At 42.8% G+C, this 18,156-nt stretch overlaps 2 protein-coding genes across 12 annotated transcripts in view; one reads left to right on the top strand and one right to left on the bottom strand.

The window, feature by feature from the left end:
• The window catches only part of Apoo (apolipoprotein O), a 51,869-nt gene extending 48,351 nt beyond the window's left edge, over nucleotides 1–3,518 (bottom strand). The window contains exons 1-3 of one of the 3 annotated variants that reach the window (XM_052732773.1): nucleotides 2,718–2,930; nucleotides 1,644–1,721; nucleotides 1,171–1,235 (exon numbers count right to left, since the gene is read on the bottom strand). Coding sequence is in view for 1 of the 3 variants with exons in the window: in XM_052732763.1 (XP_052588723.1) it covers nucleotides 3,394–3,402 (9 nt within the window). In the remaining 2 variants the exon portion in view is untranslated. Of the gene's footprint in view, nucleotides 1–1,170; nucleotides 1,236–1,339; nucleotides 1,529–1,643; nucleotides 1,722–2,717; nucleotides 2,931–3,393 lie in introns of those variants that run through there. The other 2 variants (XM_052732783.1, XM_052732763.1) reach the window with 2 other exon arrangements.
• Nucleotides 3,519–3,706: 188 nt separating this feature from the next.
• CUNHXorf58 (chromosome unknown CXorf58 homolog) overlaps nucleotides 3,707–18,156 on the top strand; it is a 28,547-nt gene continuing 14,097 nt past the window's right edge. Inside the window, exons 1-5 of one of the 9 annotated variants that reach the window (XM_052732675.1) lie at nucleotides 3,707–3,816; nucleotides 4,724–4,804; nucleotides 9,195–9,285; nucleotides 12,843–12,954; nucleotides 14,360–16,759. In XM_052732675.1, the coding sequence (XP_052588635.1) occupies nucleotides 14,499–15,833 (1,335 nt within the window). In that variant the 5' untranslated portion in view covers nucleotides 3,707–3,816; nucleotides 4,724–4,804; nucleotides 9,195–9,285; nucleotides 12,843–12,954; nucleotides 14,360–14,498 and the 3' untranslated portion in view covers nucleotides 15,834–16,759. The other 8 variants (XM_052732684.1, XM_052732716.1, XM_052732668.1 and 5 more) reach the window with 8 other exon arrangements.

The following is an 18,156-nucleotide window of genomic DNA, read 5'->3' as shown; positions in this document are numbered from 1 at the left end:
TTAAGAGTACATATTATTTTTACTATTCTTACAGAGGACCCCAGTTCAACTCTCAGCATCCACATCAGGCAGCTCACAAACACCTGGAACTCCAGCTTCAGGGAGCAAACACTTCTCTGACCTCCTTGGGCACGTACATAAACACACATACATACACATAAATAAATAATACAATTTTAAAAAGAAAACAACAGTCACAGTTTTAAACACTGAAAATACCCATAACAAGCTACACACATTGTACTTCCTTACCAACACCTACACTATCAAGCCTTGTCCCTTCAAGTCCTAGTCTCCCCAAGCTGGCAATTCCCAAAGCCAGACCAATCCTACCATTTATTCTGTCCCCTCTAAGCAGAGACTTGTAGTAGCAAAACTCTCAGCAGAGTCTTTGCAACCCCCTTTTTTTTGGTCCCTAGTCAGTGCCTCTTCCAAATCCTACCCCATTCATGAAGTCATCAACCTCAAAAACACAGGGAACGTGCACTAAGGATCTTACTAAATAAATTCTTAACTATTCAATATGTGATGACCAGCAGCATCAATGACACTGAGATGCTCCAAAAAAAAAAAAAAGAGAGAGAATCTGAGGCCCCATCCCAATCTAGATTTTAACAAGTCACATGCACATTAAAGTTTGATGGACTGTGGCTCTCAACTGCTAATACCTGGTATCACAATAAAATTTTTCATTCACCAACACCCATGATTTTATTTATATATGATATATACTTATTTTTACACATAATATAATACTGGAAGGCATTCTGCATGCTACTAGAGGAAAGGTAAACACCAACCCAGCTACACACCCTGTGATCTACAATGATGAGCAGCCTGCAAGATAGGCTGGTGCAACAGTGGTACAGAAGTTGTGGGAGTAATCGACCACTATCTGATTGAAACTAAGGCCCACTCCATGAGACAGAACCCATGCCTGACACTGCTAGAGTGGCCAAGAACCTGGCACTTGATAGGCCACTAACCTAGGGGGAAAACAAATACTACTGTTCTGCTAAAGGAATGTAGCAATAAAATGACTTCTAATGACATCCTGCTATACTCATAGATCAGTGCCTTGCTTAACCATCATCAGAGAAGCTTCCTCCTGTAGCAGATGGGAACAAATACAGAGACTCACAATTGAACAATATTCAGAGAGTGACAGACCTTGGAACACTCAGTCCTAAATGGGACGTCTCCATCAAATCCCTCCCCTCAGGGCTCAGGGAACCCTGTGGAAGAGGAGGAGGAAAGATTGTAAGAGCCAAAGGGGATGAAGGACACCAAGGAAACAAGGCCTTCTAAACGCAGCATAACAGACACACGTATGACTCACGGAGACTGCTGCATCATGCACAGGGCCTGTATGGGTCTGCACCAGATGGGGGCCCAGCGCTGAGAGGAGAAGTGGACCCAGGTTCCATTCCCAGCACCCACATGGCATCTGACAACCATCTGTAACTCCAGTTCCAGGGAATCATATGCTCTCTTCTGGCCTCTGAGCACCAGGCAAGTATGTGGTACACAGACATACATGCAGACAAAACACTAATATACATAAAATAAAAAATTAAAACTAAAACAAATGTTCAACACATCTAAAGACACAAAGAACAACCCCTGAAATTTCCAAAACATACCCAAAGGGAGTGGTACCAGTCAGCTGAGAACCACAGTGGTTCTACAATCACATCCTTTTCCTTCCCTCTTTCTCCCTCCTGTAAAAAAAACTTATGAGTCATCAATCTATGCTAATCTTTCATTTCCATCAATAAACTTAATATGTATGACGATCATGGAAGATTTTCAAAGAGCCCAAGTCAATGAACATGTTCACAGACTCCTATGAATATACCTGACAGGGGCATTGTTGGTTGCTGATTCAGTTTCCATTACACCTCTTCCTCCCAAAAGAACCCCAGTGTTCATGAAACCATTCCTTTCCCATATGTTTAAGCAAAATTATCCTGTTTAACTTAAGCTAACCAGAGCCCAACATTCCCCTGGTAACTGCTATTGGGCTAGGGACAGACATGTTGGTCCAATCAGACCTGAAGGAAAAACATAATCCAAGCATGGGAGTGTTATCCTCTCCTCTTCCCCTAACGAATGACAAAGTATTGTTACTGGTTGTCATCTTGTAAGCGTAAGGAAAGCTGACAATGCCATAGTAAACCCAGAAGAGTCAGGTCTTTGATGACACTGAGCCAACATATCAATGAGTTCAGTGTCCATCCTTTCTCTGGGTTTAGTGAGAGAATTTTCCTCAGTTCTCTGTGTAGTTTTGGTGTAACAATTAGATTTTTTGATTACCTTAATTTCACCAATAGAAAAGCACAGTCAGGGGGGAGTTAAATGACCTGTCCATTATCATATATCGAGAAACTGGCAATCCCACAGCACTGGAAGGCAAAACCATGGTCTGATTTTGCAGCCCATATTAATGTGCCAGGAAATTTTTAATCTGCAGGAAACTTTTAAATGGGTAGCATAAATTTGAGATTTTATTAGCACTATTCTGTGAATGTTTCTTGGCGTGTTGATTTTATAATTTTATAGATTTCTGGCTGCTTGTTGTTTTTTGGTTTGGTTTGGTTTGGTTTTTGTTGTTGTTGCTTTTTTTTTTTTTTTTTTTTTTTTTTAGAAAGGGTCTCTTTATGTAAGCCTGGTTGTCCTGGAAATCGCTATGTAAACCAGGCTGGCCTCGAACTCACCTGCCTCCGCCTCGCGAGTGCTGGGATAAAAGGCACGCACAGCCTGTAATTTTTTTAATGACAAAATATAACTGATTTTTAAGAAAGAATAACTATGATAAAATACAGGTTTTTGAAAGTCTTCACTGTAAACGTCTTACGGAGTACAGGAGTTCAAAAAAAACTGTAAGGGAGGGGATAAGAGTCGACTTTTCCACACTAACGCTCACTAGGGAGTAAGCGCCAGCTTTCCCTACTCTTAGCCTTTCCCTCCCCAGCCTCCCGGACATCCTCCGAAGCTGACCCTCCCCCACCCGCCATGCCAGGTTCTGAAACCTGATCCTGCCAAGCAACCAAAGCCTCATGCCCGGACCTGGCCTCATCCTACCCACGACCCCAAAAGGGCATGAGCCGAGGAAGTGGGTACTACAGCGGCGTCTTAAGTCTTCAAAATGTTCCATTCGCGAGAGACCTACTCAAGGGCCCATCCCACCCATCTAGGGTTCCATGCCTCAACCTCACGCTGCTGGTACCAGGCAGTGAATGAATCGCTGGGCCAGGACTTAGCCAACCCAGAGGTGGGCAAAGCCTCGGGGGGAGCCGAGTCTGATCCCCAAAGGCCCCACGGGAGCGTAGGAAAGGCTCCGGTAGTCTGAGAGGGGGCGATGACAGCTGTGACCCGACTCAACGCTCTCACCTTGAACATGTCGCTGGCAGCCGCGGCTCCCGCAGGGTCACCCCTCCTTTGGGCCCGCCCACTATAGAAAGCGACTACGGAAGCCGGGTTAGATCCTGATTCCTTGGACCGCGAACACGCTGTGGTGCACGAGATGATGATGTTCCGCCCTCAACTCAACCCGCCAAAAGCTCCAGTCCAACTCCACTAGGTGGCGCGTTTGAGTTGCCTAGCAACCGAGAGGCGCCCGCGCGCGGGAGCGTGAAGAGCCCAAGCCCCGCCTTCTTGTCCGTCCCACTGTTGCTAGGCGGCAAAAGGCTGCAGCTCCGTGTAGGCGGCAAGTGCGGAGAAGAGAAGGCGGCTCCTTGGCGTCCTGCCGCGCTGGGAACCAGCTTTGCCTTCACCATTGGATGCCCGGCTGTGATGGGAATCCTGTAAGCTGAGGTAGCCAGGCGGTGGCGCCCGTCGGACCTGGGGGGAGGCTGTGCCAGCCTTTTAGGGTGAAGCGGCACATCGACTTTGGGGCTTCGATTTACCTCACCAAAGGTTTTTCCTTAAAGAATTTACCGTATGCTAAATGTTCCTTAAATTTTAAGACTAAACTAAATGCACTGTCATTTAATCGCAAAAAAACTGACCTTTTTTAAAAAAAAGGACTAAAGTGTAAATCTGAGAATCAAATATTTGTCCATTTAATACTTGTAGAAGTAAAATGACAGTATTTAACTATTCACAAGGAAAACAAGCGTTAACAGTGATTTAAACGCGTAATTTCATTCCTCTCGCACAAGTCGGTGGGCATGGTTCTCATTGCCGAGTGTCCGAGGCTGCGGGAAATCTGAAGCGAGGATCGAGTTCCAGGTAGTCTGCCTTTGAAATCTCCGCGCTAGCCTCAGCAAACGCTAGCCCGTCCCGTAAAAGACGGTGTATTTCGTATTTCGATCTGTATTTCTGTCCTAATTCGACAGGGGATGGAAGCCACATGGGCATCCTGACGATTTGGAGATTTGTTCGGTGGAGATTTGTTCACTGTCCTCTTACCCAAAGACTGCTAGACACACACCTGTCTTTTTGAAGATATTAGTTTTTTTTATTTGACGCGAGGAAAAAACAACAAAACAACAACAAAAACGCCCGTCTGGGGCAAACTGGAGCATTTCAGTAAGAAAGTGTTAAGTTTGTCGTAGTATTTGAGCTTTGGCTTGGTGAGTTGTGGTCAAGGGGGTTTTTTAAAGCAGGACTTGGAAGAGTTAGCAAGCTTCGGGAAGGGGGAAATGCTAAGGCTCAGCGGAGCGAGCGCCGGACCAACTCCCAAATGTTAAGGGCGGCTTTTTTTTTTCCTTCTCAACAGAACTGTATGTTCCAAGCCATTCCCATCTCCAACCCCTAAGGAGAAATACTGAATTGACTCTGAAGGCTCTGCATCACTAAGGTAATATCTTAAAAGTGTGAAGCATAGTGATAAATTACAGCAGAAGCTCTTAATGCAGGAGGTACGGGAACTAGGCAAAGCGGAAAGGGACAGCTTCACCTTCGCTAAACTCTAACTGAACTTTAGCATTTCTTTCAAGTACAGTGTAGGCAACAAGCCTCCCAGTATTAGCAGTACCTGTGAGTGTCACCAAGAGAAAGCAGAGATCTTTTCATACCATTTACAGGCACGGCAGCTAACTAAAAATATCGCTTATGCTCATTACTACAAAAGTACAGTGGTTATTAGATTTTGTTTTATGCATAAAGAAGACACTGCGATTTCATTTTAAAAAGGTATTTTTGAAGATATGACTAAGAATTTGAAAGCTTCATCCGAACTGGAATATAATGCTTCAAACAGTAAAATGTTACAGGCAGAATCAAGTAATTTCAGATATGCCTGCTCACATTACCAAAGGGGCACTGAACTATGAAGAGATTAAGTAATTTGCCCAAAGTCTCACAAGTGTTTAATAAAAACTGCACAAAAAAACTCTACAAAAAAATGTGTGAAAATCCTCCACCTGGTTTCCACAGTCAGCAAAGTACCTCCTGCCATTAAGTAATTTGTGAGGAGAATGAATGTCCCTGAATTACTTACTGCTCACAAAGGTTAACTTCAAGAGCCAGATGTGGTGGTGAACGTCTGTAATCTCAGCACGTGGGATGTTGGGACAGGAAGACCAGCTTAAGGCTACCCTCTACTACATAAGGAGACTGAGGCCAGCCTCAGATACATGAGATCCTGTGTCACAAGAAGAACCATTAACTTCAGCTGTGGGGTGAATAGGAGGAAAAAGATCGCGAAAAGATAGCGGAGGGGGAGGCCAGTTAGGAGGTCATAGATAAATTCACTGTCTTTCCGACAAACCACATGGTATTTTCAGTATGGAAAGAATGTAAACTGTAAACGCCACTGAACACACAATGCTTTCTTTTTAAAGGGGTTCTAAAATGAACAGGACAATCATATGGCATTTGAGTCTAGTCCAAATGTAATAATGTGGGGATTATGGCCTTAAAAGCTTAATGTATGTGTGTTCAGATTACTTCTTTGTAGGGACAATGAAAAAGTCCTCAAATACAACAGATACTCGTGCTCCAAAATCAGATAGTCAGCTCCCAGAAAAAATCCACAAGACACAACCGGCACGTGCTGCAAAGAAAAAGGCAAGAAAAGAGTAAGAAGCCATCTTTTTGCCTTTTGTCATTTTTCCACAACTAGACAAATTACAAACTTACCTGGGTTTTTGTTTGTTTGTTTGGGTTTTTTTTGTTTTTGGTTTTGGTTTTTGGTTTTTTGGGGTTTTTTTTTTGTTGTTTTTGTTTTTGTTTTTGTTTTACAAGACAGTGTTTCTCTGTGTAGCCCTGGCTGTCCTGGAACTCCCTTTGTAAACCAGGCTGGCCTTAAACTCACAGAGATTCACCTACGTCTCCCTCCTAAGGGCTAGAACCAAAGGTGTGCACCACTATGCCTAGCTAAACTTACCAAGTTTTCTCAGATAACTTTAAATATTTCTAATGTGTAAATTAAAATTTTGGTGTTTTTAAAAATTACCTTCAAATTGAATATTATAGCTTTAGACTTTCATAATTCACAAAGCATGTTCACACATCCACTTGGTAATACTCCAGCCTTCTGAAGCAATTGTGTTATTACACATTATCAGTGAGAAAAAGAGGACTGGAGAGATGACTCAGTAATTAGGACCCCCTTCCTAAAGACCTGAGTTCTGATTCTGGCACTCATGTTAGGCAGCTCACAACGGCCTGTGGTTCCAGCTCCACGGGCTCCAACATCTCTGGACTCTGTGGGGACCTGCACTCATATGCGAACGTGCACACGTGCACACGCGCGCGCGCGCGCGCACACACACACACACACATATAATTAAAATATTTTTAAATCTTAAAAAAGGTGAGAAAAATGCAACTGGGAAAAAAGTTAAACCAGTTAATGAATGATATCAGCTAGAATTCAAAAGATTTATTTCTGTAGTTTGGGCCTTTTTTTTTTTTTTAAGAGGAATGACTGGCCTGGAACTCACAGAGATTTGCCTGACCCCTGTTCTCAGGTGCTGGGATTAAAGGCATGCACCACTATGTTCTTTTCTATTTTTGATGTGTGTGTGTGTGTGCGTGTGACAACCTTAGGTGTCATCTTTAGGAATACCAACCATTCAACTCCTTTGAGACAAGCTCTCTCATTGGCCTAGAGTGTGCCAATTAGACTAGGCTGGCCAGCAAGCTCTGGGGATCCTCCTGTTTCCACATCCCCAGCACTGGTATTACAAACACATGCCACCATGCCAGGTATTTTTATGTGGGCTCTAAGGATCAAACTCAGGTCCTCATGCCTGATGGTAGGCTTTTACCAACTGAGTTATTTCCCCATACCTCCTCAGGCCTTTTCTTCTCTACATCTTCTCCCCTCCCCCTCCCCCGCCCAGAGCTGAGGACCGACCCCAGGGCCTTGCGCTTGCAAGCGCTCTACCACTGAGCTAAATCCCCAACCCCAAATCTAAATCTTGTAGTCTACATTTTGCCAGCCGGTGGTGACATTGTACAGATGTCCCTGTCTTTGCATATAGCCCTATGAGAGATACTGACCAGGTGGGAGAGCCCTGGAGGAGAGACCTGTGAAATCAGTTGGTGCTGGGACATTATCTAAAGTTAATTATTTCTCTAGCCTGACTGGGACGAACCTGGCTTAAACAAAGATAAGAAAAGGGAATTTCTTTTTCTAGGTCATAATTATAAGCCCCTAGAAAAGAAACAGAGCCTCGTGTAAATTCAACTATTCTAGATTGCCTTTTCATTGCTCTTGAATCAGTTAGGCAGTGCTTTTAGTAACTACCTGTAATCCCAGCACTAAGGAACCTGAGGCCGGCCTGGACTAAGTTCCAGGCTAGTATGTGGTACATAGTGAGACCTTGTCTAAAAATCTTTAAAAAAAAAATCCTGACTACAAATTATTGTATGTGCTGTGGGCGTGTGCAAGTTTGTGGAAGGTATACATGCACTTGAAGGCCAGAGATCTTCCTCAGTAGTTCTCTAGCTGTGGGGGGGGGGGGGGGGTGTGTACATGTGTGCACAGGAGCGTTCACAGACACCGAGTTTCTTCCTCTATTACTCTCCACTTCATTTACTTATTTCTTGAGACAGGGTCTCGAACTGAATCTAGAGTGCACAATTTCAGCTAGACTGGCCAAAAAGCAACTGGAATCCTCCTGTCTGCACCCACCCCACCCAGTGTTGTGGTGTACTTTTCCATGGTTGCTCATGCTTGCCCAGCAGTCTTTAACAACTGAGCCATTTCTCAAGCCCCTTCACCTTATTTTTTGAGAGAGGCTTTCTCACTGGACTGGAATTCACTAACAAGGCTAGGCTGACTTGTCCAGGAGCCTCAGGGATTCACCTGCCTCCACTTCACCAGTGCTGGGATTACAAGCTTTGCAAACACATACATCATTTTATATGGTTTCGAGCTATCAAATTCAGGTTCTCATTCTTTACCCACAAAGCTATTTCGCCAGCCCCATGAATGTTTTTAGAAGGCAAATTTGCCTTCTCACATCTGCTATATTCTCTCTTTCTCCATCCCTTTCCCTTCTATCCTCCCTGCCCTCCCTCTTCCTCCCTGCCCTCTCTCTTCCTCTCCTTTCCCACCTCCAACCCCCCCCCAGCAGTGGTAGGAATTAAATCCTAGGATCTCTGACTAAGAATATACTTAGTAAGTTCTTACCTAGTGTGTACAAGTCCTTGGTTCAGTTTCCATCATCACATAAAACCAGGCATGGTATAATCCCAGCACTAAGAAGTTAGAGTCAGGAGGATCAGAAGTTTAAGGTCATCCTCACTTGCATATCTAGCTCTTCAGAGCCAGCCTGGATTACATGAGACACTGTCTCAGAGAGAGAGGAGACAGAAGAGAGACAGACAGAGAGAGAGAGAGACAGAGAGAGAGAGATTCTCACACACACCAGAACTGTACCCTCAACCCAAATTCACTGTGTAGTCAAAGCTGGTCTTGAACTCTTGATCCTCCTGCCTCCACCTGCTAAGTGCTGGGGTTATAAGAATGTGCCACCATGTCTGGCTTTATGTATGTATCTTGATAAAGTTTTAGGCTCATTTTTTTATCTCAGGGGAAATATTCATTTTTCCATATCCTCACTCTGATTAGAGACTACAAATACTAGTTCCAGTTACTCCACCCAAAGGTTCCCCATTAGGTCAGTCTTAGTAATGGGAAATAGAAGAGGATGCATAAATTGAAAGTTGTCTAAGATTTCAAGAAAATGAAAAGTGCTCATAAATCGCTAACCTCTTTTTCTTATAATTAATAGAGACATTGCAGCAACAAAAATACAGAAAGCCTGGCTCATTTATGTGGACAAAACATTGTTTAAACTCCTAAAACACGCAATTTGTGCAGCGGTATGTATTTTTTTCTCTGACAGATGTTATTCCTTAATTAGTTAATAAGACCAGTTAATTAAAGATAGAACAAATAACCCTCTTTATCTCTTTGACTTAGATATAATAATAGTATGTAAAGTTCTAAAATTGCTTCTTTTGTTAATCTTAATGAATATTTCTGGGGTTTTTAGATTTATTTATTTTTATTTTATTTATATGTATGGATGCCTTCAAGTCTATCTCTACACTGTAGTATGCAATTCCTTTGGAGACCAGAGAGAGCAGTAGAGCCCCTCTCTGGGACCAGGGAGTGAAAGACAGTTGTAATGTGGGCAGTATGAATGAAATCTGGGTCCTCTAGAAGATCAGTCAGTACGCTTAACTTCTGAGCCACCTCTCCAGACCTCTGGGTTTATTTTTGCTATGAATGAGTATTACTATTTTTTCTGAAATTAATGCAGCTGTGTTTCAGTTTTTGAATTTGTGTCCTTATTTGAAGATAGGAGACAGTGATCTTCCAACAATAAAAATCTCTGAATTAAGAACTAGGGTTATAGCCGGGCGGTGGTGGCGCACACCTTTAATTCCAGCACTCGGGAGGCAGAGGCAGGTGGATCTCTGTGAGTTCGAGGCCAGCCTGGGCTACAGAGTGAGATCCAGGACAGGCACAAAGCTACACAGAGAAACCCTGTCTCGAAAAACCAAAACAAAAAACAAAAACTGGGCTTATACTGGGCAGTTATAGTGCACGCCTTTAGTCCCAGCACACGGAAGGCAGAGCCAGGTGGATCTCTGTGAGTTCGAGGCCAGCCTGGTCTACAGAGTGAGTTCCAGGAAGGGCGCCAAAGATACACAGAGAAACCCTGTCTCAAACCAAAAAAAAAAAAAAAAAAAAAAAAAGAACTGGGGTATAAGGCACCTAGGTGGTGGTGCACACGTGCACACACCTTTAATCCCAGCACTCTGGAGACAGAGGCAGGCAGATCTCCAAGTTCGAGGCCAGTCTGTTCTACAGAGTGAGTTCCAGGACAGCCATGGCTACAGAGAAACCCTGTCTCAGAAAAAAAAGAAAAGAAAAACTGGGGGTGTAGCTCAGTGGTAGAATGTGTTTTCAACATGCATGAGGCCCTGAGTTTGATCTCCAACACTGTAGAAAAAAATCCCGAATTTAAAAATGCACTTTTCTTTTACCCAGCAGTTTCACTTATTTTTAAAAAAGATTTCTTTATTTCTATATTTATGTACTATACATGTGTCTACATGTGAGTCTGAGTGAGTTTATGTGCACCACGTGCATGCAAGAGCCTGCAGGAGTTACAAGCAATTGTGAGCCCACATGTGAGTGCTGGGAACCAAAGCAAGATCCTCTGCCAAAACAGTACGTGCACGTTATTAACCACGGAGCCATCTCCGGCAGTTTCACTTCTAAGAGTGCATTCTACAGTATAATCTCATTGCAGCATTGGTTCATAGAAGCAAGGAAATGTCTCTGTTTTCATGTGTAAAGCTTGCAATAGTAACACAATTCTGCAACAGAAGGATAACCAAGATAGCTTGTTAGTGAAAAGGGCAAGTCAGAACAGTAGAGGAATATAATCCTATTTGAATAAAAATGACAAACAGATGCCCATCCTTCTTCCCCGAAAAAACAAAAACAAAACTGGACACTCCAGAGTCTTAAGGCTTGCTTCAAGTAGTCTACTATCAGAATAGTCTCATTAGAAGAGTTTTAGCAGTCCTGAAAAATAGAGTCTGAGCAATATGTATACTTCTTCACTATCTTACCCATAGACCTATTTGTATTATCATACGAAACTCATTTTTAATTATCATGTTACTTCTTTCCTCTTAATTTTAGGCTCTCAGTAAATAAATGAAGTTAATCAGTTATTTTTCACATCTTTGTTCCAAAGCTTCAAATTAATACCTCACGTTAATAATGCTTTATCTTAGCTGTGTGGTGGTGGCACATACCTTTAATTCCAGACCTCTGGAGGCAGAGGCAGGTGGACCTCTTGAGTTCGAGGCCAGCCTGGTCTACAGAATGAGTTCCAGGACAGCCACGGCTGTTACACAGAGAAGCCCTGTCTTGGGGGAAAAAAACAAGAATAAAATGCTTTATATTGTTAAAATCCCATTATTGTGCATTTTGTGGAATTATCACAGGCATAAAATTGAATAGGATCATTTAAGGAAAAGAATGGAAATTTTAGAGTCAAGCAGATCTAAGATTGAAACTTAGCTTTCTCATTTATAACATGAGAGTGATAATATTCTACTTGTGTTGTTGTTAGGATTAAGTGAGGTTGTATATATATATATATATATATATATATATATATATATATATATATATATATATATATACATACATGTATATGTATATATATATGACTATGATACCACCATATTACACGGTGAATAAAAGATGCTTAAAAGCTAGTAACTTAATATCATTATCATCCCCATACTACCATGATTCATTCAACATTAAACAATTGTTAAGTTTCTTGTGTATTTCAGGTACTGTATTAGATTCTAGGAATATGATAAAGAAGAAAGATGCTTCTTCTACCTTCATGATGCTTATAATCTAGTTGGAGACACAGATAAGTCTATAGATAAATGCAATAGATTGTGGGAAAGTATTATCATAGGGATCTCAAAATGCCTGTGATCTCAAAAGGCATGGATACTCAAATTTGAAGCCCCGTGAGTTGAAATAACAGATGAAAGGCTATGTAGATGATAAATGGAGGAGTCAAGAATAGAAATCCACCTCTTTAGAACCCTGAGCCCAGGGTAGTGTTCATTTCACTATACTTCCATTCTTCTTGTTGTTGTTGTTGTTGTTTTGATTTGTTTTGTTTTCTGAGACAGGGTTTCTCTGTGTAACAGCCCTGGCTCTTCTGGAACTCTCTCTGTAGACCAAGCTGGCCTCGAACTCAGAGATCCGCCTGCCTCTGCCTCCTGAGTGCTAGGGTTAAAGGCATGAGCCACCACTGCCCAGCTGCTTCCATTCTTAATCAGTAAATGACTTCTGGATGGGATACCACTTTCTGTTCACAGTGACATCATTTATTTCAGGAATATTGTGTGGCACATGAACTACTGAAGAAAGTAAGCCCCAAAGAGGCTGCACTTGTTAAAGATCCTAGCATGAAGTGTAAAGTCAGATTTCGGTAATGTAACTATGCTGATTTATTTCAGAGGATAAATAATAGAAATGATTATATTTCATACTGATTATTTCTCAGGACCAAATTAAAAAAGTGTGTCCCTGTTTACATTTGTTATGTAAAAAGACTTAAGACGTGACTCTGGCTATAAATTGACATGAGGTCTCACCACCATTGTGTCCCTAAGTATGAGAATAATTGTGACATGAGGTCTCACCACCATTGTGTCCCTAAGTATGAGAATAATTGTGACGTTCACCTTAGGATCCATTTCTTTGCTGGATCTTTATATGCCCTATATTTGAAAAACAGTATGAGCTGTGCTAAGTACATGAGAAAGAAGCAATGGAGCCCCACAATTGATGCCACATCACTAATTTTTTATCTTTATTTCAGATTTGGTGGTGAAAAGTTTCCACCTTTTATCATGTTCAAAATTTTTTTTAAAAATGATGGCCACGGTAACAAGTATTTCAGCGGGAAAGATTTACTAAAGCCGTCAAGTAAGGTGATGTTGCATGATAGATGTATTATGTTAATATTGCTTCTTAACATCTTTGTGATATCTAAATTGCATTCCAAGTATACAGGCTACATTATTTCACCATTAGTCAACCCACCAAGCCTTTTCCTAAGCACCATATTTCAAAGTGTCTGGGCTAAAACAAATTTGAAATGTATTAATTATATGAGGCTCCAAAAAATATAATATATATCAGTTTTCTTTGCATTAAAATTTTAAATTCTGGGGAGGCAGAGGCAGGTGGATCTCTGTGAGTTCAAGGCCAACCTGGTCTACAGAGTGAGTTCCAAAAGTCAAAAAAAAGGAGATATATATATATATAGATATATATATCTATATATATATATATATCACATATAAACTACATATTGGTTTATTTAGACAGGATTTCTCTTTGTATCCCTGGCTGTCCTGGAACTCACTCTGTGGATCAGGCTGGCCTCGAACTCAGAGATCCGCCTGCCTTTGCCATATTGGTTTATTTAGACAGGGTTTCTCTTTGTATCCCAGGCTGTCCTGGAACTCACTCTGTGGACCAGGCTGGCCTCGAACTCAGAGATCAGCCTGCCTTTGCCATATTGGTTTATTTAGACAGGGTTTCTCTTTGTATCCCTGGCTGTCCTGGAACTCACTCTGTGGACCAGGCTGGCCTCGAACTCAGAGATCCGCCTGCCTTTGCCATATTGGTTTATTTAGACAGGATTTCTCTTTGTATCCCAGGCTGTCCTGGAACTCACTCTGTGGACCAGGCTGGCCTCGAACTCAGAGATCCGCCTGCCTTTGCCATATTGGTTTATTTAGACAGGGTTTCTCTTTGTATCCCTGGCTGTCCTGGAACTCACTCTGTGGACCAGGCTGGCCTCGAACTCAGAGATCCGCCTGCCTTTGCCATATTGGTTTATTTAGACAGGGTTTCTCTTTGTATTCCTGGCTGTCCTGGAACTCACTCTGTGGACCAGGCTGGCCTCGAACTCAGAGATCAGCCTGCCTTTGCCTCCAGAGTGCTAGGATTAAAGGCGTGCGCCACCACTTTGGGCATGAGAACTATATTTTTATCTTACTCTTGAGGGATAAATTCATGTCATGTTCATCTTCAGAGTAAGCTGAGGCTGTTTCTATAAAATAGCATCGTTTGTTTCTATTCTAAGATTATATGATCGGACTTTTCCAGGAAATTGAAATTCTCCTGGGTCAGTTCCACTGTCCCCATTCTTAAGCTTAAGAAAATGAGAACCTCAGAAGGAATAAGTCACTAGAAAACAGTATTTATACATTAAAACATTGTATAATAACTTCATTAATTTTTTTGTTTATTTATGAAGTAAATGTCGGAGGGGGAGGAAATAGCCCAGTGATATAAAAGAGAAAATGTGACTTTCCTTTCCTCCAGCATCCTGAAAGCTTCGTCACATTCCCTGCTGTGTCTCCATCATCCACCTGTCTGAGAACCTGCTAACAAACAGGAGGAAGACAGCTGGGTTTTAGGAAATCCCAAATCAACACCTGAGGGAGATTGACGAGACTCTAAAATGATGGGTCAAAAGGTAGACCTCTACACCAAAACTTGGTCTGCCAAAGGCATTAAAGTTCAGGATTTACAGAATCGGAGAGTACCAGGGGGGCGGAGAGTTCCCCCACGAGAAGAGAATCCCAGGATGAAATGCAGAAACTGTGGGGCCTTTGGACACACTGTAAGAAGCAAGAAGTGCCCTATCAAGTCTTGGGATGGTGCCATGGCACCACTACACTTGGGCATCGTAAAGAAGGAAAAGGAGAACCGAGACCCACGAAAGCGACAGAATCCTCAGAGCCCTGAGCCAGTGAATGAGACAGAGAAAGAGAAGAAAGAGAGAGAAAGATTAGAGCAGCAGAGGAAGGCTCTCCTGCTCAAATTTCCCAAGAAGCCCCCCGAGAGGAAGCCTCAGAGTTGGAAGGATACGACACATCCTGGTGACTATCTGAGGCGTCCGAGCAGACCATCGGTCTTCCATGTAAACAAGAAATTATCCCTGAACCATACTCAAACTAATCTGCCATCAGTCAAGAAATCAGATGGGGAACATGTGTGCCATACAGCACCTTCCACAGAAGACCCTAATATTACCTTACCTCTCAAGGAAGATAAATGTCAGACCCTGGAGGTCCCTAACATGCCAAAAACAACAGTTGGGCACAGTGATGAGGAGCCAACCTTCAGTGAGAAGCCAACAGACCAAAGCACAGAGTATTGCTTCCATCAAGTCCCACAGGCTGCCTTCAAAGTGCAGGAGATGAACCCCATGCTGAACACTCAGTCACCAGCCCAGCATTCTGATGAAGACAAACACTCCCACACAGCACATACAGATAGCCAGCGTGCTGAACTCAGCTTCAAGGTAACCCATAAGAGAAATCTCCAGCTCCCCACCCAGATTATCCAAAATCCTCCAAAGAAACGACGGCTAAGCTCCTACCAGAGACCCCAGAAGAGCACTGAGAAGCCTATGTTGGAGTCTTTCCGTGTTGTGCCATGTTCTAGTACCAGCCAAGTTGAACCAAAAGGATTACCTCAAGTGACCGGTGTTGAGCAACAGCCTCCACACAACAGAGCTCTTCTGAATTTCACCCAGCCTTTCACTGAGTCCCATCATCCATTGTCCAGCCACGTTCCAGTCCAACCTCTCCGAATGGTCTTTACTAGATTGAGAAATGGCTACTGGAGCTCCAGGATCTTCGAAGCTTCCTCATCCCATCCTCCTGAAAAGAAGATGTCTTCTGATAAGATCTCACCCTCCCTGAAGCAGTCTGAGAAACCATATCCCTGGGTCCCACTGAGTGTCTTCATAAACACCCGTCCAACCTCCTCCTTTGAGGAGAGTCACTGAGAAGAAGGTCACATCAAAAGAGACTCTGTCTCCAGCCTCAGAGGGACTTGTAGTAGACTAGGAGTGTTGAATGGAGGAGAGAGCAGAGGAAGCTGACTGAGCCATTTGATTGGGGTCCTTGGGGGTAGTGGAGCATATGAACTGGTGGAATACCATCAACTGAGCAGCAGACACAAGACACCATTCGGATCACATCAACTGGACTTCACACGGAGTTTACTGAGGTGAAATGTTAAGGAGTCCTCCATGAAGTCTGTAAGAACTTGAGTTGGCAAGTACATGTGTTTATTCACACATAAGCAGAAAACCAAAATTAACCTGTTTGGCATCCAAGTGTCTATATTAGTGGAAAGTCTGGGTGACCTCCAGGACCTACATCTTCATCCTGACCTCAAAAGGGAGCTCTTGACTGTCAAATGTGTCGATGAGAACTGTCGTGAAGAAAGCTCTCTTGCCCTTACAGATGTTCTTCGTTAATGACTTGTAAATAGGTTTTACAGGTACGTTTCAGTGTTAATAAAGTTCTACAAACTATGCCAAAGAGAAAGGGAGATGCACCGTTATGCCTTTCCCCAAGTGCTGCAGCTGTCACTCTCCTGGAGTGATCAGCCCCAATCGTTCCTTATGGTGTCCTCATTTTCCCTGGGAAATTAGATGTTAGAATTCTGTTTGTTCTTGTTATTAAGATGTTATCACACTATTCAGCCTGACTTTTTCAGTGAACACTACAATGGTCTTTTAATGAACAGAACATACCCAACTTGAAGAGAACAGTTTGGACTGCCCTTGTCCCTTGCATTCCTTTGCAAAACAAACTTGACTAATATGTATACTCACAGTCGAAAGAAAACTTGCAATGGTGGGATTTTTCTCATTCTAAGTTTACATTTTTTGCTCTTTGAATAAAACTTTTGTTTGCAAATTAATCCAACTTTTCTGTTTACTTACTTCTTTTTGGTGTTTGTTTGTTTGTTTGTTTGAAACAGGGTCTCTCTATGTAGCCCTGACTGCCCTGGAACTCACTTTGTAGTCCAGGCTGGCCTTGACCTTCCTGAGATCTGGCTGCCGCTCCCTCCAGAGCTCTATGATCAAAAGCGTGCATCACCACACCCGACTCTCACTACTTGAACTTCTGGTTGCAATGCCCTCCACCTCCAGAGTACTAGGATTACAGGTGTGGGTGTGCCGACACACACACCTAGTTTATGCAGTGGTGAGGAGCAACTCAGGGCTCCATGTGTACTAGGGTAGCACTGTACCAAGTGGGCTATATCTCTAGCTCTAAGTTCATTTATTCTTTTATTACTATGCATATGGATGTTTTGCCTGCATGTATGTCCGTGTGCCACATTTGAGTCTGGTGCCAGAGGAGGTCAGAGGAGGATATAAGATCCCTTGGAATTGAATTAGAAATGGTTGTGAGCCACTATGTGAATGCTGGGAATCGAACCCATATGCTCTGTAAGAGAAATCAGAGCTCTTAACTGCTAAGCCATCTTTCCAGTCCCTCATTTATTTCTTTATATAAGTGGGCCAGTTTTAGTTTGTTCAGATGTCTAGTCTAAATTCACTTATCTTTGAAAATATTTTTGTTATTTTTATGTGTATGGATGTTTTGCCTGCATGTCTGTGCACCACATGCATGCCTGCTGCCTGAGGAGTCCAGAAAAAGGCATCAGATCCTCTGGAACTGGAGTTACAGTCATGAGCCTCCAGGTGGGTGATGGTAATCGAACCCAGGTCCCCTGGAGGAGCAGCCAGTGCTCATAACTGCTGAGCCATCTCTCCAGCCCCTCTGATTTCACTTGTAAATGAAGAGGAATTGAACACATTTTTGCTCCATCATTCCCCTCCATATTTCCATTTCTTGTTGCATTTCCTTCTCATTTTCCAGCTGTATCTCTCATATATTCACCAAAACAAAAAGCAAAGCAAGTGAAAGGAGGGAAAAAAGGAAGTTAGGAACAGTGGTTCTCAACCTTCCTAATGCTTCCAGCCTTTTAATTCCGTTCCTCATGGTGTGGTGACCCCCAATCATAAAATTATTTTTGTTGCTACTTCATAACTGCAATTTTGCTACTGTTATGAATCATAATGTAAATATGTGCTTTCCAGTGGTCTTGGGAGACCTCAGTTCAAGGGTCTTTCAATGCGCCCCCCCCCCCCCCCCCCCCCCGCAACTCCGCAAAGGATCGCAACCCACAGGCTGAGAACCACTGTTGTAGAACAATAGAATAATGATTTGTATGTGTGAGTGCGTGAGTGTGTGTGAGTGTGTGTGTGTGTGTGTGTGTGTGTGTGTGCTCTCATTTCGTTTTCCACT

Source organism: Peromyscus californicus, unplaced genomic scaffold (assembly GCF_007827085.1).
Source record: "Peromyscus californicus insignis strain IS unplaced genomic scaffold, ASM782708v3 Scaffold_10__1_contigs__length_136768540, whole genome shotgun sequence".
NCBI lineage: Eukaryota > Metazoa > Chordata > Mammalia > Rodentia > Cricetidae > Peromyscus > Peromyscus californicus.
This window is presented reverse-complemented; position numbering and strand designations above follow the sequence as displayed.